This window comes from Papaver somniferum, chromosome 6 (assembly GCF_003573695.1).
Source record: "Papaver somniferum cultivar HN1 chromosome 6, ASM357369v1, whole genome shotgun sequence".
Taxonomy (NCBI): domain Eukaryota; kingdom Viridiplantae; phylum Streptophyta; class Magnoliopsida; order Ranunculales; family Papaveraceae; genus Papaver; species Papaver somniferum.
Window position 1 is genome coordinate 154,853,739 of NC_039363.1, and position 23,689 is coordinate 154,877,427.

Here is a 23,689-nt window from a genome sequence, read left to right on the forward strand (position 1 = left end):
CAAAAGAAGAGCCTTCGAGATCCCCGCCTTCACAAGAAGAACTACTAGGCTTATCACTAATCAAACGACCTAGAGTGTTTCTTTTCCAAGCCCGCTCTTTAATAACCTTGGGCATACACTATAAAAACAAAATATAAAGAAAGAAATCCTAAAAGGAAGGGAAGTTCTATGCAAACACAAACAAGGCTGACTCCACCACAACAAACCTACTGATTTTTAGCAAACAAAAAGCATAATGGCTCCACTTAGATTGTTTCTAGACCAGTTTCTAATCCTTCGAAAGGGAATTCGTTACAATTTAAGCAAACCCCTCTGGAATCAATCCGAGTTTAAGTAAGTTGAATCGAGACGAGGGAAGCTCAATGGAGCTTTGATACCCAAGGCCTCACCGGCGTTACAAGGCGGCGTATTCAACTCACAGAAACCATCATGAACTTTGAAGCATGCTTAAAAGAGTAACCAATATTTTTCGAATGACTTTCCTATTAAGATCGTTACCCTATAGGTCTCGTTCTAGTCAAATTTTAGGCTTAGGTTCGTGTTTGGTTTCGTTTTCCTAAGGCGGTCAAGAAGGGAACGGTGATGAAATCCGAACCCTTATCTTGTATGGCCAGTCCTTTCCCTTTACTAGGAAATTAAAGAAGTTGTTTTCAAATCCTCAGCATATATGCAACCGAAGGAATACAGTAACTCTCTGACAGGAGATTTGCGAGTGTTTCGACAAACTTACCTCCCGTACCAGACGGGGGATGAACCGCTGAAGTCGACTCGGGCCACGACTCCTATGTCATGTACGAACCCGAGGGGCCAAGGCGATATCGTAATCGCCGTCATTCTCTGCAAACAGTTTATATTTAAACTACCCTTCCGTAGGGTTTTAGAAAAATAGAGTCCCAAAATCCACAGTCCAAAGTCCAAAAATAAAGTGCAAAAGAAAAAGATAATCTAAAAAATTGTCTCTCTCTCTCTCTCTTTTTTTTAAATTAATTTTTATTCTCCTTTTCTTTCGCTCCTTTCGCGTTGCTTTTACTCCATATCTTTAAGTATTCACCAAAAGCTTTGGCAAATTTTTCTTTCGCTCCAAATTCCAAAATCTGTAAGGAAAAGACGAAAGCCCAGAAACGTAAAGAATAACAAATAAAATAAAAATGAAAAACAAATAAAAACCTAAAAAAAAAGATCTAAACACTCTAGCCTAAAAATGAGTCCGTGTCGGCGGCGCCAAAAATTGATGTGATTTCAAATTGAGTTGTAATAAAAAGTTCGATGAGACTTATGAAAGCAATAGATTTTAGATTTAATTTTTGAGACTAAAAATATAGCAAACTTAAATAAAAGTGATATGAAAAATATGGAGAAGACCGGGGCTATGGAATCCACTATTTACCAAAATCAAAGTGATTTATATTCTCTAATTATAATCATGCAAATCATGCATTCAAATTGATTCTTAATATTGCAACAGTTTATTTTTTTAGAAATAACAATTGTAGAACGAAAGTATGAGACATCAAAACCCTAGGCTAGCATGCTCCATCAATTGAAATGACAATTGTTTAACAAAAACCATTTTAGCAATTTATTTATCTAGGAAAATAATCATATAATAATTGCATAAATTAGAAATTACCACTTTCATTGGTGAAATAGCTTCCTCCTTCGCCCCAGAGGATGAGGTTTAGCTCATCATAAGGAAAACACGCTCAAAAGTTGATTTCATTGCTCAAATTGTGTTTACAAATGATGAAATGGGAGACACAATGATAACCGGGTTTGTAACAGTTATATGTGTTACAAACAGAAAAGAACGATAGAAGTGCACTGTCGCTGATTCTCGACCCACGACTGTGTGTTGTTTCCACTGTTGAAAAACGACTGTCTTGGATGGTTTGTTCTTCGCGTTCTTCAGATGAGCAGCAGCAGAAAAATATTTCTGGAATTTGATTTTCTCAACTCTGTGATGCTCTATAAGTTCCTAAACTCTCCGTAAAACTTTTAATAACCCTCAGCACCTTTTATATACTCTCTCCAGAATCAAAAATACTCGACAATAACTCCAGATAATCTTCATTTACTCGATAATATTCTTCACTGCCAGTCACGGGATTTCTTCCCTTTTTCACAACTTCTCACGTGTCTGTAGCCATCCAACAAACTCTACACGTTTCTGCTCCAGTTTAGCACACTCCAACACGTCTAAATCTTACGCAATCCCGTGATAACCTCTTCCGAGAATAAACTCCCATGTTTTCTTCTCGTGAATTATCTAGCCAAATTTAGCCAATTAAATCACTCATGATAGTTTTGTCGGGACATATCACAACTGCCCAACAAATTTCATCCCTTTAATCAACCTATAACTCCTTCAAACTTCGATCGAAAATTACACAGTTCTGTTTATTTATTTTCCCGCCAGTTTTGAAATTTGAAATGAAGAAGAAGAGGTGCCCTGATCCAAAATGCAGGAGCCTTTAACAGTAGGGGTGCATGGGGGTGCCCTTATCCAAAATGAGGGTGCCTTGAGTACTTTTCTCCGGGGGTGCCCCGAGCAACTTTTCGAGCAGAATTTTCCGAAAATGTTTATTTCCCAAAAATACCTACAAATACAAAAAAACACCATAATAAGTACGAAATCGAGCACCAACAATACAGAAAATTGAGGACAATATAGACACATAAATGCGTCTATCAGTATGAATGAGCTTATATGCTCGATCTGGTTAGATAAGACCAGCCAGGTCGGTCCCCTGTAAAAACTCCATTTTGCCCTTGTATATTAATCTGATGATATCTTCTTCTTCTAGTGTCCAAATGACGCGTGCGGGCAGTGATGGCTGCTTAACTTTTCGAGATCTATCCAATGGTACTAGTCTCGTATCTATATCGTTGTTAGATTAGTTCCTATTAATTAACGTTCGTGCCAACCTAATCGAGTTATTAGCGGCTAAAACGTCTCTTGACTAGTCTAATAGCGTTGACGAGCTTGAGGGTATTTACATTCTCTCCACCTTATATATTTTCGTCCTCGAAAATCAAAACATCCTTGTGGTCTTCAAAAACTCCCCACCTTATAGACAAACTTATTTCTTGTATAAGCACCAACAACAAGAAACAAAGCACAAACTTATATGGCTTTTTACTACTAAAATTTGTGGCTCTAGATTCAACTACACTGATTTAGATTCTATCAAATAGTGAAGTCTAAGTTTCTTAAACTAATTTCTATTTTATAAGATATATGTCTCTAACTTCAAGGAAGATTCCTACAAGTCTTTCTAAGTGAAATTGAAATTTCGATTTTTAAAATAATTATAACATACTTCTATGATCGGTCATCTCTGAATGCAGTTGCCCTATCAAGGTTGGCCAAGCCCCACAATGCCATCCTATGAACAAAGAAAACACAACATTCACTATTCCCCAGTGCTGGATTAACTAAGTAATAATTTTATTAAGATTCATTAGTCTCTAAACTTTTATCATAACTGATGTAAGTCTGATAAATTCACTTCGTAAAATATATAAATAGTTTATATCATTTTAAACAATTTAGTCATCTGAATTTATTTATTTATTTCTTTTAACAATATAAGTAATCCCAATTCGATCTTACGGTGCATCTAGTGTATTTCGTGGATAAATCTAGGTTTATCCCAATAATTATCTCCAATAGGTTTATCCCAATAATTATCTCCAGTAACCGATGATAGCAATTCCATTATTTCATCTACTTTCTTTCTTGGTCTTAATCTTCACCAAACCTTCTTAATTTGAATCTCTCGAAACCTTCACATCCTTTTTAAGCAGGACCCATGAACAACAAAACGCATAAGTTGATGTTAATATTCACCAACATTAACTTACTATGAGATAATGACAATGGTGAACATTTTCACATACTTTAAGCAGAACTCATACACAACAAAACTCATAACTTCCATATATCTTCCAACATCAACAAAAAAATTTAACATTTTCAATAGGAGTTAATATGGTATTGTTTTCAACATAGAACCTTTTGATCAAGATAAACAACTTTATGCGTTCAAAAAACACAAATTTGTGCATTGAATTCCCGAAAGATCCAAACAAATATTAATAAAACAAAAGAGAAAAACATCCCAAGGAAGTAAACCCCACATTTACTTGATATTCGTTGTGAATAATCAAAATAACCAACTCGGTAGTTCCATCATTGCTGATCATTCATACAAAAACAGTCACTCGATCAAGGGTTTTAATTTTTCCCCAAATCAAATTTTGCCCCAATTTGACACGGCCGGAATTCAATTGAAATTAGAATTAATTGACACGTACCTTGGATATCTCATTTATCTTCCTGCTTCAATATTGAAAACCATAATTTTAACTTCAAACTATAGTTTCTCAATGGCTATATGAATCCAAGATAAAGAACAGGGAGGAAAATCTTCCATTTATTGAAACCAGGAATCCACTTTTCTTCCTTCTTATCCAACCTAGCACAGGGTCATATTCATATCTTCAGTAAAACTCTACACCTCTATCAATCTCTCTGTGTCTTCTCACTCTCTCTGATATTTTTTCAGCCGAACTCTCTTTCTCCCTGTATTATCTAAACGACGAAGAAGATGGTTTCCGGGGCATATTTGTAACTTAAGTTAAGAGATCTTTTTTTTTTTTTGAAGCATGTAATTTATTAAACGGAGAATTGGGTTACAATTTGACGCGGGTATGTAGTACCCACGGAGTCATGAAAAACAATTTGACTAATAAAATCTGGGATTGCCTGGTCCCAAATTTTGGTTGAAAAGTTCCCCATTTGACTTTCATCTGCTGCATTATTGGCCAAACCATCTGATGCTTGATTTCCTTCTTTGTAGTTGTGTCGTATAACAATCTGCAAAATCTATTGCATCCTATTCTTTATTTCTTCAATCATCCCTGAGATATGCCAAGGGGGAGGAGAAGGAGATGTGATGAAGTGTAAAAGGTTCTTTGAGTCTGTCTCAAAGAGAACTTTTGGCCATTGCCTTTCTGTAGATGTTCTTGATGCCAAAAGCATAGCCCAAGTTTCTGCAGTTAAGGCAGTTGTAATTCCCAAAGGTTGAGCTAGAGCCATTATTGTTCGTGCGTCAGAGTCCCTACAAATGAAACCTGCACCCGCGAAACCGGGATGACCCCTCCGCTCCATAAGTGTTGATATTAATCCAATTCATGTTCAGGGTGGACCATCCTACCGAGATTTTTGAGATTCTTTTGGTGTTTCTTGAGTGGTTCAGTATTGGAGAATCTCCCGGTAGAACTGGATGTAAGGATTGTAGCGCCTCCAAATATTCTTTTTGCTATTTTTGAGCCCAAGCAAGGATTTCTGTTGCTGATGTTAACTTTTGTTGGTTTACTAGATCATTCCTAGCTAACCATAGTGTCCAAAATAAAAAACAGAAAGAGGAAAGGACTGATGTTGGTGCTGATTGTTGAAAGAATCTGGGAGATGGTTGTATGAGGTGTTAAAGAAAAAGAGAGTGCATTGTTGGGATTTGATGTGTTTGGGGTTTGAGAGAATAAAGTGTTCCAAGATACAGTTGTCGTTGGACAATGAATTAGCAGGTGAGTTGCTGATTCCGGAGCTAAATTGCATCTGGGGAAAATGTCTGAGTTGATCAAATGGATGTGATGGAGGATAGAGAAGGTTGGTAACCCTTCATTGATTGCTTTCCACAAGAAAAGATGAATTTTTGGTGGACACGGTAAGGTCCACAGGAATTTGGTGGGTGGGAGGGGGGTATGATTAGGTTGACTATGGGTTAGACATTTGTATCCCGATGAAGTAATGTATTTTCCAAATTTTGAATGTGGCCAGATAATTTTGTCCTGGGTGTTATCTTGGGGTAGGTGGATGTTTATGATTTTTTGGGCTACAAGATTGGGGAGTGTATTTATTTTTTCATGGTCCCAATTATGAGTGATTGGATCTATGATATCAGCTACCATTTGGAATGGGTAACATTGGGTTGGATCTAGGTTTGGGGTATGTGGAATCTAGTTGGCTTCTATTGGTGTTGATAGCCCGTTTCCAATACGATGAAATATCAACTGTTGCATGGTAGGGACAATTGATGCTAGTTGTATCCATTGGGCGCTGGAAGAAGATGGTACGCTATTGATGCCTTGTATAATTGGTTGTTGATCGATATATTTTTCACTGAATAGACTTCCACAGATGGAGTTAGGTTGTTCATGCAAATTCCATATTCTTTTCATGAGAAGAGCCTTGTTATGATCACTGCTTTTCCTTATGCCTAATCCTCCTTCAGATATTGTTTTTGTTACCTTGTCCCAACCTATAGGATGAAGATTTTTAACTGACGAATCATGTCCCCAGGAGAAGTTCCTCGTTATACGATCTATTTGTTTGTGGACATTGACAGGTAGGTTTTGTGTTTGCATAAGGTGATTTGAGGTGAGGATTAGGGAGGTTTTAATGAGATTAATCTTCCATCTTGGTTTAGGCATTTTGTCATCCATCCTTTAGCTTTTCGGGCTAATCTTTGTAGGAGTGCGCAAAGGTGTGGTTAGATGCTCTTCCTTGTTTTAATTGGACTACTAGATAGATTAGAGGTTTTGATATTGCCGGCATATCAAAGAACTGTTGAAGATTACTAACCTTTGTCGGATCCAATCTCGGGTGATAAATGATTACTGATTTAGAAGTATTGATTACTTGGCCTGCCAATGTTCCGTAAGACTGAAGCAGGTTCTTGAGATGGAGATTACTCTGAGAAGAGGCTTTGTAAGTGATTAGAAGGTCATCAGCGTACATTAAGTAAATAATGGGTGGTGCTTTTTTTGAAATGTTAAGACCTTGAACCAACTTTTGACATTGAAGGTTCCCCAAATTCGTAGATAAGATCTCCACACAAATTATGTAGATGTAAGAAGATAGAGGGTCCCATTGTCTAATTCCTCTAATTGGGCTGATATATCCATGTGGTGTACCATTTATGTTGATTGAGTATGTAACAGTTCTAACACATAACATGATGTAATCTATGAAAATTGTTGGAAATCCCAGTTTGGTGAAGCGGTTTTGATGAATCCCCAATATAAACTATCATAGGCTTTATGGATATCCAGTTTGAGTGCTATTTTTGGATCTTTGGTGAGGCTCGAGGTTTTTATATGATGGAACAATTCTCCCGCGATAGCTATGTTATCATGAATTGATCTCTGTGGTAGGAAGGCACTTTGATAGGGGCTTATTATAAAAGGGAGTAAAGGTCTGATTCAGTTAACTAGGATTTTGCAATGATTTTGTATGTAACGTTGCATAGCCCGATGGGTCGGAATTGATTAGGTTTTGATGGGTGGTCTATTTTAGGTATCAGTGTCAAGTTTGTGTGATTCATGAGTGGGTGTATATTAAGATCCTTGAAAAAGGTTTGAACCATAGCTATCAATTGTGTATGGGTTGTTTCCCAAAAACTTTGAAAATCTTACTAGTGTAACCATATGGACCTGGGGCACTCTCAGAGTTTATGGAGAATAGTGCTTGCTTGATTTATGTTGTAGTTACTTCCTTAGTAAGAACGTCCATTTGTCTGGGAGATAATCTGGGGTTGATATCCTTGAAAAGGTCTTCGTCTATGATCATAGGTTCAGCAATATATTGTTTAGAGAAGTGGTTAAGAATGAGTTGAATCACATCTCCCTTCTTATTAATCCACTTATTTTGTGGATCCTGAAGTTGTTGAATATTTTTCCAGGCCCGATGAATGGTTGCTTTAGTGCGGAAGAAGGTTGTGTTAAGATCTCCTGATTGCAGCCATTGAATTCTGGATCTTTGTTGCTAGTATTTTCCATGACATTGTAATAGCTCATTGTGATCCGTCCTCAGTTGCTTTTCTTGAACCAACCAGAATTCCAGTTCATTACCCAATTGGGTATCACATTGATGTTGTGCCATTTTAATCTTTGCCATCGATTTTTTGATCATAGTTGGGAGGTGTCCAAAAGTTTCCTTGTTCCATTCCAAGAGAGTTTGTCCGGTGGTTATGAGCTTTAATTGAAGGTCTCGGGTAGGTTCTAAATCTTGTTGTTGTATCCAAGCTGAGTCGATCACTTGTTTGAGTTGCGGGTGTATGAGCCATAAAGTTCAAACTTGTAGTTTTTTGTTCCCTGCCAATCTATTGCTTTTCCTTGTAAAAGAATTGGGGCGTGATCAGATGCTATTCTCGGAAGGTGGGTAACTGCTGAACGTGGATTTGCAGTACGCCACTGCTGGGTTGCAAGTGCTCTGTCTAGTCTCTCCAGAATGTTTTCTTGCCCCATTTGGTTGTTTGTCCATGTATAGGGATCTCCACGGAAGCCCAAATATATCAATCCCATCTGGTCCATCACTGTGAGCAGGGGTTGGGATTGACCATAAGTTACTTGTCTTCCTCCTTTTTTATTCCGATTGATCCAAAACGTCGTTGAAGTTGCCTAGCAAAAACCATGGTATGAATGGATTGATGTTGTTGAAGATTGATGGGAAGTTGTGCCAGAAGTTTTTCCTTATATCAAGATGTGGTGGGCCATAAATACCAATGCATAACCAGGGTTGTAGGGGGTGGTGGGGTGACCAAGGAGTGTATGTAATTTTGAGAGTGAAGTAAAATCTTAATACTAAGATTATCTTCCCACATTAGGCAAAGACCACCTCTCCTTCCAATTTTAGGGACAAAGAAGTGATTCTGGAATTGTAATGAATGAGCCAGTCCTAGCATATGGTGTTGATTTGCTAAAGTTTCGGAAAGAAATATGATTTTATGTTTATGAAGGGAAACTAGTCCTCGCAAGTGTTGAATAGTTGTTGGAAGGTTTATTCCTTGAAAATTCCAAGCTAGGATTATCATTATCGAGGGGGGGGGGGAGATTGTGTGGAAAAGGGATTTTATGGAATACTGGTGTGGAGGAGATTGTATTACATCACTTGAAAGAATTGTTTTTTAAATACAATTATAATCTATAAGAAATGTTGCAAAACTCTAACCTAAAAGGTTTGTTGTGGATAACAACATATACAAAAAGCAATACAACTATAACTAACTAAGGAGGTGTGCTTTATAATGCAGCACTTACAAGGAATTATAAGATACAAGACGTGGGGAGATAATAATTAATTCCAACTAATACACAATTGTTTGACCTATTACACACTTGAAAATGCTAATGAGCAAGGATTTCAAGCAAAGCTTGAAGAAGTAGCTACACAATATATATAGAAAACTATAAATTAAATGTGAGAGATTTGATATGACCAATGTATTTTGAGTGGACTTACCTGAGGGTTAGCCGGATCAGAGGAGCATGGGTTTGGAATAAAGGGTATCATTTCTTCATATTCGGTACATTAAAAAGAGGCAGTGAGGAGGTTTGAGATAATCCGAATTCTAACAAGTAGAGTAAAACAACAGGAAGGTTTGAGAAAAATTACACAAATGAAATTAATCGCGCGATACCCAAAGAAAAAGACATCCTAAATTACTGAACATTATGTAAACTAAGCCCATAAAAAGAGAAGACATAGAAGAATTTATAGATACGGTTCTACAAATGTTTGATTATTTCCGAGACACGGAGAACGAGGAACATTCTAAACCTAAAAAACAAATCCAGTACAAAACATTAGTTCACTAAATCATACAAGGCTAAAAGTACACAGTTGGGTACAAGTCAAGGATAGAAAATACATGGAAGATAACTATGCCTCGGATCAGGAATATGTCAAGGGATTGAGAAAATAGTCTAAATAGCTTTTCAAAACAACTGCAAAACACCAGCAGAACATCAGATCACAACTACACAGGCAGTTACACAATCTTAGACTATAACTAGAATTCACATAATTTCATTTTGATTACCACCACAAATTCAAAAGAAATTACACAAAGCCAAACTGATATCAAAGCAAATTTCATATTTCTAAGTTGAAGATCATTCTCACAATTTCAAACGAAATTACACATCCCTAGAAAATTACAAGAACTCAAATAATTTCTGATTGATCACTATTACAATTTCAAAAGAAATTACACAATCCCGGATAATCCATACATAACAAAGAAATTCAGACTATCCCAAGAAGAAACACAAGAAACCTAGAGGAAGTTAAATTCCAAATTGCACTTCAACAAAGAAACCAACTTTAAGAAAAATAGAATGAAAGGAATCATAGAATTCTTAATTTGGAGCACATCAATCAAACATCTCAGTAAAATCCCAAACTCAAAAGAAGAGGCAAACATTACATCACCTAGAAAAAGAAAAAGGAAATCAGAGACCCTAAGCACAAACAACAAGAACCAATTCGAGGAACAAAGAAAACACAAACCCAAGAAAGAACCTCTTGAATAAATCAAAAATCGATCCAAATAAAATCCCTAATTGCAAACCCTAGTTCACAAACCCCCATAAAAGACCCTAATTGCAAACCCTAGTTCATAATCCAAAGACAACTAGCAAAAAAATATATAACAAAAACCTAATTAAACATAATAGGATCATGATTAAACTGGAAAAAGGAACACAACTAGCAAGGAAAACCCATCAGATCTAATTGCAACAGAGAAAGGGGTAATCGAAAAAAAGAAGAAAAGGGAAGGAAAATCTCGCCCCGTCAGCAGTCTCGTACCTTCATCAGGTTCCTCTTTTACATCCCCATGCTCATGATCTATCTACTCCCCCTAAGCGGCCCGATGGTTTACTCAGAGATAGGGGTGTAAATTTTGCCCGGCAGCCCGAGGTCCAGTACCGTCCGCCCTATCCCATGACAGCCCATGTGTGACCGTGACCCTTTACGGGCTGGCCCGACCTATCCCATTTAAATAAGAGGGCGGACACATGCCACAATTCAAATTTTCTTGCCCGGCCCAATACACTCCCTATTATCCCGTCAATGCTACCCGCCGGTGTTATCCATTTACCTAGCCTAAGTGACTGTTCCAATTTTGTTTTATCCTAGAATATACTTGGTACATATACTTAATACAGTCAACCCTCATAGTTTTCATATGTATTTCTTAACTTTTATTCCATAGGAGTCTAATTTTGTTAACCATATAGAGAAAATATTGAGCAAAATCTAAGGCACTTTCCTTTTCTGATGATTCAATTCAGGAAAAATTATAGGAAGTTTGATTTATCTTATTCCCATCTCAATTCTCGTATTTAATTATTAATTTTAAGTAAAACTTGTGTATTATTACTACTTTCTTTTTATTTTTAACAATATATATGTATAATATATATTTGTTTGTAATATTCAAGGCCCTCCCCGCCCGAGCCCAAATTACAAAACAGGCTTGGGTAGGCCATGGGTACTTACTGTAGATAAATAACCCTGCCCGCCCGACCCTTTTAATTTCATGGATAAGAAATGTTCCGGCCCGCCCTATACCGTCCTATTTAATAAATAGGCCGGGCTGCCCGGCCCAGCCCAATTTACACCCCTACTCAGAGAGGAAGGTTCTCGCCATGAAATCGCAGTTAAGTTACGAGATGTTAGGTTGTGTTTAGGCAGAATATCTAAAAACAATATTTGGACCATAAAATTTGAATTCTTGAATATTAGAAATGTACCAAATGTTTGCTTATCTTCTACCCAGGAACTTAAATCTAAGGGTTATTTAACCAAAAAACTGTAGCTTAAAAGCGTTTTTACAAAAACAGTAACATTACCAAATTAAGCCTAAACCTTAGAGTTAGCTATAGTTTATTAGTTGGGCCGAGACACATCTCACCCGTTCAAAATTACGGATGATCTATATATTGATTGGCTTTATCTGATTGGTCCAGAAAGCGTCTCTCACCTAAAACAGCCCTTCAATCACGCCTAGCAGCAGTGCAGTTAGATTGGACAGTGACTGGAAGCTAAGATCGCGGCTTTTCCATAAATTATCCATTATCTTCTTCTCGTTTCGCCTCAAATATGCTAGTGGAACCACCACTGCCACTCCTACCTGTGACCCACACCAACCTGATGAAAGTATAGAAATGTCGTTGTCCAGTCCAGGGAGATGAAAGAGAATGAATGTTAGACAAACCCAACTTCAATGAATTGCCAATATATTAACTTTGTTGTGGTGGTGGTGGCCTGCCTCAACAATGCACAATAAATGACACTGGTTTTAGTAATTAAGATGAGTATATGAGGATAATTTGCAACCTCTATAAACAGGGTTTAGACCTTAATGAATCACTTACAAACAAATTTAAGAGACTGAGCTTTCAAGTTTAAATGTTTGAGACCATAAGACATGCTCTTATTGGCAACAACATTGACATGAAACTTATAGTTTTAGACGTAAATAGAGCCGTGTGTGGAGAGGATCGCCACCCTTTCTAGAAAAAAAGAAAACGGGCAAAAGACAGACACGTGTCGGGTGAGCCAATCAAGCTTGATATTACAAATACGGAGTATCCGCAGCCGAGAATTGCTTTTCCTTTGAAACTCTCCTCCTAGTACTATTCGCTGCAACTTTTCACCAGCTAAACCTCAGTGAGAACTCATACTTTTAGTCTCTAGATTCCAGATCTTCTTCTTCCTTATTTTTTGAGGAAGATATTCGATTGATTAATCTGATCGATTAACATAATGGCATTCGAGAAGATCAAGGTTTCCAATCCCATCGTTGAGATGGACGGTATGCTCTCTTCTGACATCTCCGTCAATCAATGTTTGCAGATCTGATTTTCAGAGTTTATTATTTTTATTTTTCCATATCCGATTCTTAATAGTTTGGATTCTATTGGTTTGATCTATCACGCAGTTACTTTTATTCAGTTTTGAAAATCACTGACTGTAGTAGATTTCTTTGAGATCTTTAGAATCACGATTTGTTTATTTTGATGATGATTCAGGTGACGAGATGACCAGAATTTTTTGGAAATCTATTAAAGACAAGGTAATTACATATTTTTGTGGTTTCAAAAAATATATACAGTATGTCTCTTTTATATCTATCTATGTTCCATTGTTAGCATTGTTTATCTGATTGTGTTTTTCGAGCAGCTTATATTCCCATTCGTGGATTTGGATATTAAGTACTTCGACTTAGGTCTTCCTCATCGTGACGATACCGATGACAAAGTTACTGTTGAAAGTGCGGAAGCTACTCTTAAGTAAGCTGTTCATTGTGATTTTAGCAATTTATGCCTCTACATATAAAAAACATTTTTTTGTGTCTAGGTTAATAATAGATTTTGAACCGTCTTTGCTGATTTTTAACTCAATTACTGCTATTACAGGTACAATGTTGCAATCAAGTGCGCAACTATTACTCCAGGTAAAACAAGAAGCTTACCAGTAAATTTTAGGTTTTGTGGTGCACAATTGGCGTTGTTTGATGATATATTTTGAATTGAGTTTGAAATATCTTTTGGTGAAATCGACAGATGAAGATCGTATGAAGGAGTTTAAATTGAAAAGCATGTGGAGGAGTCCAAATGGAACTATCAGGAACATTTTGAACGGTGAGACTAGTTTCTTTTTCGTTACCTTTCACTACTTGGGTGGTTCATGATGACTAATTGATATGCATACTTGTCGCAGGGACTGTGTTCAGAGAGCCCATTATCTGCAAAAATGTGCCAAGACTTGTTCCAAGTATGAAGGATGTCTTGACTATGCTTTGTGATTTCCAAATAACAGTAGTGATTGAACATTACTAACTAAAGCCTTTTCTTCAGGTTGGACTAAACCTATATGCATTGGGAGGCATGCATTTGGTGATCAGTACAGAGCAACTGATGCAGTTATCAAAGGACCTGGCAAACTCAAGCTGGTTTTTGGTACAGTTTTTTGTTCATAAAAACATTTCAGTAATCATGTTAATATTTGACACTCTTTTTGGCAATCCTAATATTGTACAAAGGAGTGTTATTTACTTATGTTTATTTGTCATTTTATAATTCCTTTATATACTTGCTTTTGCAGTATCTTTCTTTTGCTAAAGATAGACTCTTTTATGTTTGCAGTACCAGAAGGCAAAGAGGATCAAACAGAAATGGAGGTTTACAATTTCACTGGTGCTGGAGGAGTAGCCTTGGCCATGTATAACACTGATGAGGTTTGGATTCTGTAACTATCTTCTGTGGAACTGGATGAATCCTGATTTGAAATCTAGTACGTATGTAACAAACATCCCATTGAACTTTGTCTTCTCCTAAATCACAGTCCATCCGTTCGTTTGCTGAGGCTTCGATGGCAACAGCTTACGAGAAGAAGTGGCCACTTTATCTTAGCACAAAGAACACAATTCTAAAGAAATACGATGGAAGGTACTCATTTCCTTTGATGTTTTCGTTTTGGGGAATATTGGTACTAATTGGTTTTGGGGCCACCTCTAATTCACTAACTGGTTCAATTGAAAAGAATATCTGTTTTGTAGAATAGTTTTGTTTAACGCTTAATTTACTCCGTAGGTTCAAGGACATTTTCCAAGAAGTGTATGAAACTCAATGGAAATCCAAGTATGAAGCTGCTGGGATATGGTGAGATATCATTGTTCATGTCATTATTCACAATTTTTCAGATGCTTGTAGTTCGACATGCACTTAAAATTGTTATACAGGTATGAACACCGTCTCATTGATGATATGGTTGCCTATGCACTTAAGAGTGACGGTGGTTATGTCTGGGCATGTAAGAACTATGATGGTGATGTACAGAGTGATTTCTTAGCCCAAGGTTTGTACACTTCTGTTGTTAAGTATTTGTATACAAAACCCAAAGCTGCATGAGTGGGTATTATAATGTTAGTTAACTTATCTTTTCTTCTCTGCAGGTTTCGGATCCCTTGGATTGATGACATCAGTGTTGGTATGTGTGTTGGGCACCAGTTAGCACCGTGGTTGTGCTCATCTGTATGTCTGAACTCTTGACTCACTTGGATTTATGTTGCTATTGATTTGTAGGTATGCCCAGATGGAAAGACCATTGAAGCTGAAGCAGCCCATGGCACAGTGACACGTCACTACCGGGTTCACCAAAAAGGAGGTGAAACCAGTACAAACAGCATAGCTTCGATCTTTGCTTGGTCAAGAGGTCTTGCTCATAGGTATTTAATTTATCTTCCATTTGTCTAATCTGAAAAGATGTCCGTAGAACTTTGGGATACAAGGTTCAATTGCAAAGAGCCAAAGACTAATGTATGCCTCTTTATACAGAGCAAAGTTAGACGACAATGCTAGACTTTTGGATTTCACCGAGAAGCTGGAAGCAGCTTGTGTTGGAACTGTTGAATCAGGAAAGATGACCAAGGATCTTGCACTTCTCATTCATGGATCCAAGTAAGTTTTTTCTGTGGAGTAATCGTCCTGCTTACCCGCAGTGTGCTCAGTATCTGTACTTATCATGAAACATTCTCGTTGTGCTGTGCAGGGTTTCTAGGGACCAGTATCTCAACACTGAAGAGTTCATCGATGCCGTGGCGGAGGAGCTGAAAGCAAGACTTTCTGGCAAATCAAAGTTGTAAACTCCTCTCCATATTGTAGGCTTTAAAGACCAGTCCTTTGATTCAACATAATTGTGGTATCTACTTGGATAGATATTTATCATGTGTTTTTTATACTATGTATAGGAGTGCCCTCACTGACAATAAATAAGTATCATCCTTAGCAACAATTCCGACAAATAGCACATAATCCTTTTTTCCTGGAATCTTCAGGCATTCACATTTCCTGGAATCTTCAGGCATTCACACATCCTCAGTGCATGAAGCATCCTTCCCAAGTCACACTAAAAAATCCAAGATGCATGTCTTACTAAGCTCTAAATTTTGAGTTCTCTTTTACCCCTTACAACTGATGAAGTCTTCTCAATATGTTAAAAAACAACCTTTTAGCTGATGACTTAGAATAAATAGTGGGTTTGAAGTTGAGGATGACCAGTCTTCTCCATAGGGAGCTAAGTGTCAAAACTTACCAACTAGCAAGAAACAACATTTTCTTATTTCCAGCTAAGAATTTCGACAAAAACATTTTATTTGCCTGTATTACTTTTGCTTACACTAGTTCTGTCCACATTCTGCATTGCTACTTCAGTAATCTGTCTGTGCTGCATAATACTATTTTGATTGTAAGAGCATGCTAAGTATGTATTGCCCTCGTTGTGTTCAAAGTATCTCTATTTGGAATTTATCAAATTATTTTTATTATAATTATTTTATTCTTGCTTTGCTAAGATGCGAGCCGAACGCAGCATATTGACATAATAACAGTGAAATGGATGTTTCAGTTAGTTTCAAATATAGATAATCACCTTATCGTTCGTTGTTCTTTAGTTGCTGTTTGTATCTTTAGCTACTAATAGTCATAGTAAACGGAATTTAACCTTTTTCCTATAGGTTCTTGGTTAGTGATCTGAGCTTGCACCTTCTTTATCACTGAACTAGATTTCAGAAAGGCTTGCCAGATTTGGATAGTCACCTCAAGTATGAATGTACTAGAAGGTACCCATCAGCCTCGCTAGTAGTTGCAGGCCTGAAGTAAAAGCTTAGCTATGTGAGACCTGTTAGTATATATCACCTTGTCAACAGATTGCAGCTTAGATAGAATGAGTTGCTCTTGCATGTGACCTCATTATGTAGTAACAGATTGCAGCTTAGATAGAACGAGTAGCTCTTGCATGTGATGTAATTATGTAATGATTGTAGAGTTGGATCACAAAATGTTTTAGGCATTTAGATTCACTGTCATATAAGATTCACTATGTCTTATAAGGGTAGACATTCAAACATGGCCTAGAAAGAACTTGTCCCATATAGCAGTTTATATAATAATAAAATACATGTTTGGACATAAAATTCTTGGTTTAAATTATGAGTTATAGCGTGTTAACTTTTCCTTTGCCTTCTATCTTTTCTTTTCCTTAAAATATGTTCTGGTGCTTGATGGTTGTCCTGTTTTATGGCTGTTTATTTATAAGCTATTATTAAATCTCGTCCATTGTTTATAACTTGCGTTATATGGTTTCAGGCCTGAATAAAGCACCATAAAAGGCTAAGGGGGGTTATTCAAGTCAGATGGCGATGATTGTGGTTGGGATGAGAATAAAAGTGTCGCGTTTGTGTTTTAACGGGAGAGTTTACTCTTGCTGTCGTGGTGGTTATGCTTGTGTAAGGAATTCCATAATTCTTCGTTCTCTCTTTGGTACTAAATCTTATTAGATAACAAGTAACACAACTCGTCTTTTCTATTTAATGTTTTTTATAAATCTCTATCTTAACTATCGACATAATCATAACAGGAAGAGTTTTCCACTGAAAAACAGCTCTCATTTTTTTTTTCCTTCCCCCATTTGCATTCATGTTTATCTTCGTCTGTTCCATGGTATAAAACACCCCCGAGTTGGAATTGGGGGATTTTAGGCTATATGATTTTAAATATTGATCAAATTACCTTTTAGCACATTCATACAGTTGAGAGTTGGACCACTATACTTTGGCATCAAAGTCCCAAAGTCCCTACACATGCTTCAGTATCAGTATCACATTATCTACCAAGTCTGATGGCTTGTAAAGGTTCATCTTGATTTATGCCCACCAGACAAGTCGTAAGTCGTACTTCCAGCAGCAGTGTGAGGCCGACAGAATGCTAACATTTTTTAAGTGCAATTGTCATTCGTTTCTTTCTTTTTCCCCCTGGCGGATGCACAATAACATTTTTACAATTTTTATCCGTCAAAATTTGGAAGGGTGTTAGTTACGAACTTAAGATGCTATCTATTTTTCCTTCTACGTGTCCTACAACAAAAAGGCATCCATGTAACCCATCCTAAGGACTATACGGTAATGTCAACTAATGGTCCAAAGCCTGAGAAGCCTAGCCCCACTAACCTCCCATAAGTTCACTTAAATGGGGTGCCCGTGTTGCGAATTTAAGTCGAGTAATCTTTTATTGATCCGTTCAATAGGATTTTGAAGGTTGAGAACTGAATTATTTAATTTTTGAATGAAGAAGATATTGAAATTGATCGAATCAGATCGATTTAATAGAGTATTTGAATAGTTCTCAACTGGTAATTTGTTTGACTGATTGTGTTTGGAAGGAATTTGTGATCAGTTTGATCACTTATGTGATGGTTAGTCTTAATTTTAACAAATTGTGAATTGTAGGAAACCAATTTCAAATTCTTTGTACAAACATTGTGACTGATAACTACATTTTTGTTTGCGACTGATAACTACATTTTACCATCGTATAGAAGGCCTCCCTAAAGGTCGGCCAATTATTTTGTGGTCCACGGAGAACTTAATGAAAGAGAAGATACATGGATATGTTGTACCAGTAATAATTACGATACGTAATTAATTTGACGTTTGACGTGGAATTGAAAATGTTGCAATAGATGCAGAATGACAAGAACTTGTACTGCAACTGAGTACGAAGAGGCGTAAAAGGGCAGACTATTTTCCTTGGATTCAAACAATCCCAACTTAACTCAAGGCAGGGGGCGTGTATTAGGCCATTAGGGTACATGGAAAATACTACGATCTAAATTATCTAATGTAATCCCTTGAAAATTTCCATACAACAAAATACCTTCGAGAATACAGCAGGGGACGTTCATGTTTCAATCTTTGCAAATTCTTCTTGAGTTGTCAACATGATGTACGTACTGTGGAGTGCGGAGTCTACTGTCTTCCTTTTAGTTGGTAAAAAATGTCACTGATTGACTCTTTAGCACATCGCAATCCCAGGGTCGGCTTCTCTTCGCACAGCAATGAAAAATGATGAAGCCAGAAATCAGCTTAAAGTTCCATAACCATCTCAGCTGCAAAAGGTGAAAAATTGGGTAGCCACCACGTGAACATTGGTCTTCACGCTCTTATAACCTTTACACGTTGCATAAATAGCAGTTACACGTGGTAATCCATGCACCTTGCTTAATCACATAGTTACCACGTGTTTGGATTTGTTTTCCGTCTACCTTTCCAAATATATATTTATATAGTGCGGCTGTAAACCGGAATCAGTTAGGGAAGAAGCTAGAGTCTCAACATATATCTATCACCTCCGAAAAAGATACAAGAGATTTGAGAGATGTCAGGAGCACAAGGAGCACAGCCACCGGGGTCATTCACAGCAACAACATATGAGTCGGTAGGAGGAGAAAACAAAACTAAGACTGATATTCATTCAAAAGAAGATGTTGGTGGGATTCAGATTGATAAATTACAAGACAAAGTTGAAGATGCTGCTGGTCTAGGTGGGCCTGTCTTTGGTGCTGGAGCTGGTGATGATGATAATCAAAATGATCAGAGTGTGGGTAAACAAGATCTTGGTGTTACTGGAACTGCTTAGTTAAGTTGGCCTATGTTAGTTTGTTATCAACTAATTTCAATGAGTGTGTAGAGTTTGTTTAGTTATATATTCGACAGATTATGTAAACTTTGTGTTTGATCGATGGACGTAATGTTGAATAAATATGGATATGGTGTTTAGCTGGTCAGTACAGCAGCAACTGTTTTTAAAAAACGGCCGTTCACGAGACACCGTTAAGGATTAATAATAACCTTCAGTACTTAACATTGATTTAGGATCAATACTGAAGCATAACACAAAAAACAATATGCCTTCTCGACGAGTACTGGCCTACTGTGGTATGAAAATAAGCCCTTGAAGTTGAAAGCAAACTTGCAAATACAGCTTTCAACTGATCAACAAAAGCATTAGATAACGAGATCCAAAATTTAAGGAAAATCTGAAGTGGCTTGACCAAAAAAAAAGATAAGTCACACAAACTGCGATATTGAAGCAAAATATTATTGAAATATTTCCTCCAAGATTGAGCAAGAGAGAGGAGAGCACAAATGACATGTAATTATGGCTCAATAGCCTCTTTATAGTCTCACAAATTTGGAGAAGCACATTTCTAGAAACACAAAAAAACTCTATTTTTCTAATAAAAACAAATTCTAAATAAAGCACATTTTTAGAAACACAAAGAAACTCTAAACATTGTAAAACTCTAAACAAAATATTTTTCTAATAAAAACAAACTCTAAATAAAGCACATTTCTAGAAACACAAAGAAACTCTAGATATTGTAAAACTCTAAACACAGCAACTGACACAACTTGCTTTTCAAGTTAGCTCCAACTTTCAAATATCTCACAGTGTGTCAACAGCATATGTTGATCCCGCTTGATTGCGTCAACTACAACAGTTGATCCACTTGGACTGAATCAACATCATATGTTGATCCACGAGCCAAATCACCATATCTTGGTTTAACTTCCTACATCCTCCCTTAAACCAAGATATCATTCAACAAGAATTCCGTAATCCTCTTCTTCACTGATCGACGTTTGCACGTCCTTGTCTTTTCTCATTTTCCATTCCTCTTCTTCCATTGATAAACGTCAACACGCTTTTGTCTTTTTTCATTCCAGAATTTCGTCATCATTAACAAAATCAATTCACAAACCACAACTAACTTAGATAAAAAACCAATCTTCTTCATTACTTACCAACAATCATCAAACACTCACATCGTATTGCTATCATACCGTAGCAATAATCACAAACTTCTTTCACGTTCTTCTTCATTGTAGTGGAACACAAACCTTAACAAGCTAGAAACACCTCGTTGTGCTCTATACAACTTGCTAACCAAACACAAAAAACAAATTCTTTAACTCAATTCACCGAGCATGTAGCTAAAACTCAACTCTTTTTTACTCTTTATCACTATTGTAATGATCCATCTCACCCCATTTTTCGATATTTACAGGTATCATTTCAGTTTACAACTCATGGGAATTTTACCCATTATTGTTGTGTTCACTTCTCAAATTCCACACTGGAATTTCTTCATTTCTGTAGCCAAATCCCCACTGGGATTGCTTCACACAACTCTATACAAATCCCCACACTGGGATTGCTTCACTTCTCACGATCACAACCTTGTGACGTCTCTTCTCTTCACTCTCTCATCACCACCTGGTGATAAACTTCTTTTTCTTCATAACCTTGTTGTTGTTTCTTATTCTCTTGTCTTCTTTGTTCCAGTCACTCTTGTTAAAGTCGAATCTTTCACACTTCTTTTTTCTTCAAGATTCTCTCACAATCTTTCTCTTGTTATGCTTCTGCCACAAGCAATAACTATCACAAAGTCTGCCATACTTTGTAAGACTTCCAAGTTTCAGCCACAAACTCTTCAATCACCATGTTTGAGCTTAACATGATACCATCCTCCCTTAAGCTCAAACATAACCACCCAACATACCTTGTCATTCTAAGTTTCTGAATTCTTGTCAACTTAATCAAACCGTACCAGTCATTTTTTACTGAAATACCCTTGATCCGCCATCAAACTGTACCAATCCTTCTTGACTGCAATACAAGCTTTGATCCTCCATCCTCATTGATTTCGAATTCATGACTTAATACTTTGAATCAACCAGTCACCCAAAACTTTTTCACCTTCAAAAATCAACCAATGCCCTGCCACAACAACCCTTGCCTAAATTACCTCAAAAATCATCAACATACACAAAAAACTGTTTTCTGCAACGTCTCTGCCAGAAACTATCACACGTTTTTGTTGTCATCTTATGTTATTCCAAATATCACAAACTGTGACTATTTTGTCACACTTATGTTCAACTGTAACAACCTTTAGTTACGCTTCTGTAACAATTCTTCAGTAACACTTAACTGTGACATCCATTTGTCACAATACTGTTCATCTGTAACAGTTCTTCTGCACCTGTAACACAAACTTCCAAAACACTTTCTTACACATTTTTTTAATTATTAGGTCGTGAAACCCTATCTGCAGCAAACGACGACCCATAACTGTGTTTCATCAACTTCTTTTCTTATTGTTTACAGCCGTGACGGACTCGAGTTCTCGGTCCAATTAACCACAAACCATCATTATCACCAGCAAACTAACATAAACGTCCATCACCAGCCCAAAGTTCAACTCGAACTTGAGAATAACGTATCACAGATACGAGCTTTCTCTGCCAACAACAGTAGCAATAAAACCTTTACGGTCTCTACCTTCTACTTTGTGAGTGGACGAACACAGCTACCAGAACTCATCTTCTCCCGTCTGCTTCCTCATCTCGATCATAACACCATCCAAATCCATCTTCATCGTCACTGTCAATTCTAGTATCAACAACGTCTCCTTGTATGACAACAACACTATCTCTCTCAGTCAACTGCAATGGCAGCAACGTAAACCTCTTCTCATATTTATTACCATCATCAACCACATCGGTTATATTCACCATCAGAACAACAACCACATCAAACTTTAATGGCAGCAAGAATTATCTTCAGCTCGAGCTCTTTCTCAGTCACCATTGCAATCATCGTTAACAGCATCAAAAGAAAAAAGAAATAGTGAACGTCCTTGTTTCCTTCTCTTCATCGAACTTACAGCAGAACCATCATCTCCGGAAATCAAATCTATGGCAACAACTTTTTCTTCTTATTTTACTCGTTTTCAATGTTGTTGTAGCAGCAATAACTTTTTTTTTATTTTTTTTTTTTATTCTTGTTATTCTCCAAACCTTAACGTCTTCTTCCCAGCTATTTTTATTATCATCACAACTTGCGCAGCTTCTCTTTCAACTTTAACAATTCTCTACCACCTAAAAACAAAAATATCTCTTCAACTTTTTTTTTTATAACTTTTTTTTATTGTGTTATTCTCCAAACCCTAACGTCTTCTTCCCATCTTTTCTTTTAACTTTAACAATTCTCTACCACCGAAAAACAAAAATATCTCTTCCAACTTTCTCTTCCTCTCCTCCCTCTAACCTGGTTCTGATACCAAATGTAGGATCGACCAAGATAGATGAGAGCACAAACGAAAGCAATAAAACGATTACATTGATAATCAGTTTGGTGTACGATTCTTATGGCTCAATAGCCTGCTTATCGTCTCACAAACTTGAAGATCACTCAAAGTACTTTGCTAATAAAAACAAACTCTAAATAAAGCACACTTATAGAAACACAAAGAAACTCTAAACATAGTAAAACTCTAAACACAACAACCGACACAACTTGCTTCTCAAGTTAGCTCCATCTTCCAAATATCACACAGTGTGTCAACATCGTCTGTCGATTCAACTTGACTGCGTCAACTGCAGCAGTTGATCCACTTGGACTGGAACAACATATGATGTTGATCCACGAACCAAATCACCATATCTTGGTTTAACTTCCAACAATTCTCGACAAAAATGAACCAAAAATTGAGAATGTGATTCACTTGGTAACCATTCTTATATAAAAATTCATAAAAGAAGAGTAATTTGATTATAGTGGAACACTGATATCTAATCCACTAACATGAATCCTCGTGATACTTGAGGCATGCAAACACACACTTCGACTGAAAAGTTATATATCCCAACAGTTAGGGAATAATCATCGAGTTGCGGACCTTAAAATAAAGATGATTTTGGGTAACTCATCTGATGAAGATGAAAGAGAATAAAATGATTCGTTGTTCAACATAACTTGAGTCAACAACGAATTAATTCCTCGACTCATAATGATGAAAATATGAGATCAGAGACGACAAAAGAATAGAAATTAGATGCGGAAGCAACGACGATGGTAAATATGATGTGATAGAGTAAACTGTGAGAAGTAATATACTTGTTCGATACTGAGTACTCAAAAAAAAAAAAAAAAA

General features: G+C 36.8%; 2 protein-coding genes across 4 annotated transcripts; both read left to right on the plus strand.

The window, feature by feature from the left end:
• The first annotated feature begins 12,451 nt into the window (after positions 1-12,451).
• On the plus strand, positions 12,452-17,310 carry LOC113289856 (isocitrate dehydrogenase [NADP]-like). 3 transcript variants are annotated; one of them, XM_026539279.1, is made up of 16 exons: positions 12,452-12,665; positions 12,883-12,926; positions 13,034-13,143; positions 13,270-13,307; positions 13,417-13,494; positions 13,574-13,627; positions 13,711-13,812; positions 13,999-14,090; positions 14,198-14,301; positions 14,446-14,514; positions 14,595-14,710; positions 14,808-14,842; positions 14,938-15,080; positions 15,190-15,312; positions 15,404-15,493; positions 16,999-17,310. In XM_026539279.1, exons 1-16 carry the CDS (start codon positions 12,617-12,619, stop codon positions 17,006-17,008), a joined length of 1,257 nt encoding a protein of 418 aa, XP_026395064.1. In that variant the 5' UTR covers positions 12,452-12,616; the 3' UTR covers positions 17,009-17,310. The 3 variants fall into 3 exon arrangements, with proteins under 3 accessions (XP_026395064.1, XP_026395066.1, XP_026395065.1); XM_026539281.1 differs by having other exon boundaries at positions 12,617-12,665; positions 15,404-15,512; XM_026539280.1 differs by having other exon boundaries at positions 12,617-12,665; positions 15,404-15,490.
• A 144-nt stretch (positions 17,311-17,454) lies between these two features.
• Positions 17,455-19,452, plus strand: LOC113289857. The gene has a single exon (XM_026539282.1). The coding sequence runs from the start codon at positions 19,066-19,068 to the stop codon at positions 19,324-19,326; it is 261 nt and encodes an 86-aa protein (XP_026395067.1). The 5' UTR covers positions 17,455-19,065; the 3' UTR covers positions 19,327-19,452.
• The last annotated feature ends 4,237 nt before the right edge of the window (positions 19,453-23,689 follow it).

Bases quoted from the DNA above. Each gene is read 5' to 3' on its own strand.
- LOC113289856 (XM_026539279.1), top strand. From the start codon at position 12,617: ATGGCATTCGAGAAGATCAAGGTTTCCAATCCCATCGTTGAGATGGAC. The intron at 14,091-14,197 runs GTTTGGATTCTG...CCTAAATCACAG, and splicing joins CCATGTATAACACTGATGAG to TCCATCCGTTCGTTTGCTGA. The intron at 14,843-14,937 runs GTATGTGTGTTG...ATTGATTTGTAG, and splicing joins GATTGATGACATCAGTGTTG to GTATGCCCAGATGGAAAGAC.
- LOC113289857 (XM_026539282.1), top strand. From the start codon at position 19,066: ATGTCAGGAGCACAAGGAGCACAGCCACCGGGGTCATTCACAGCAACA.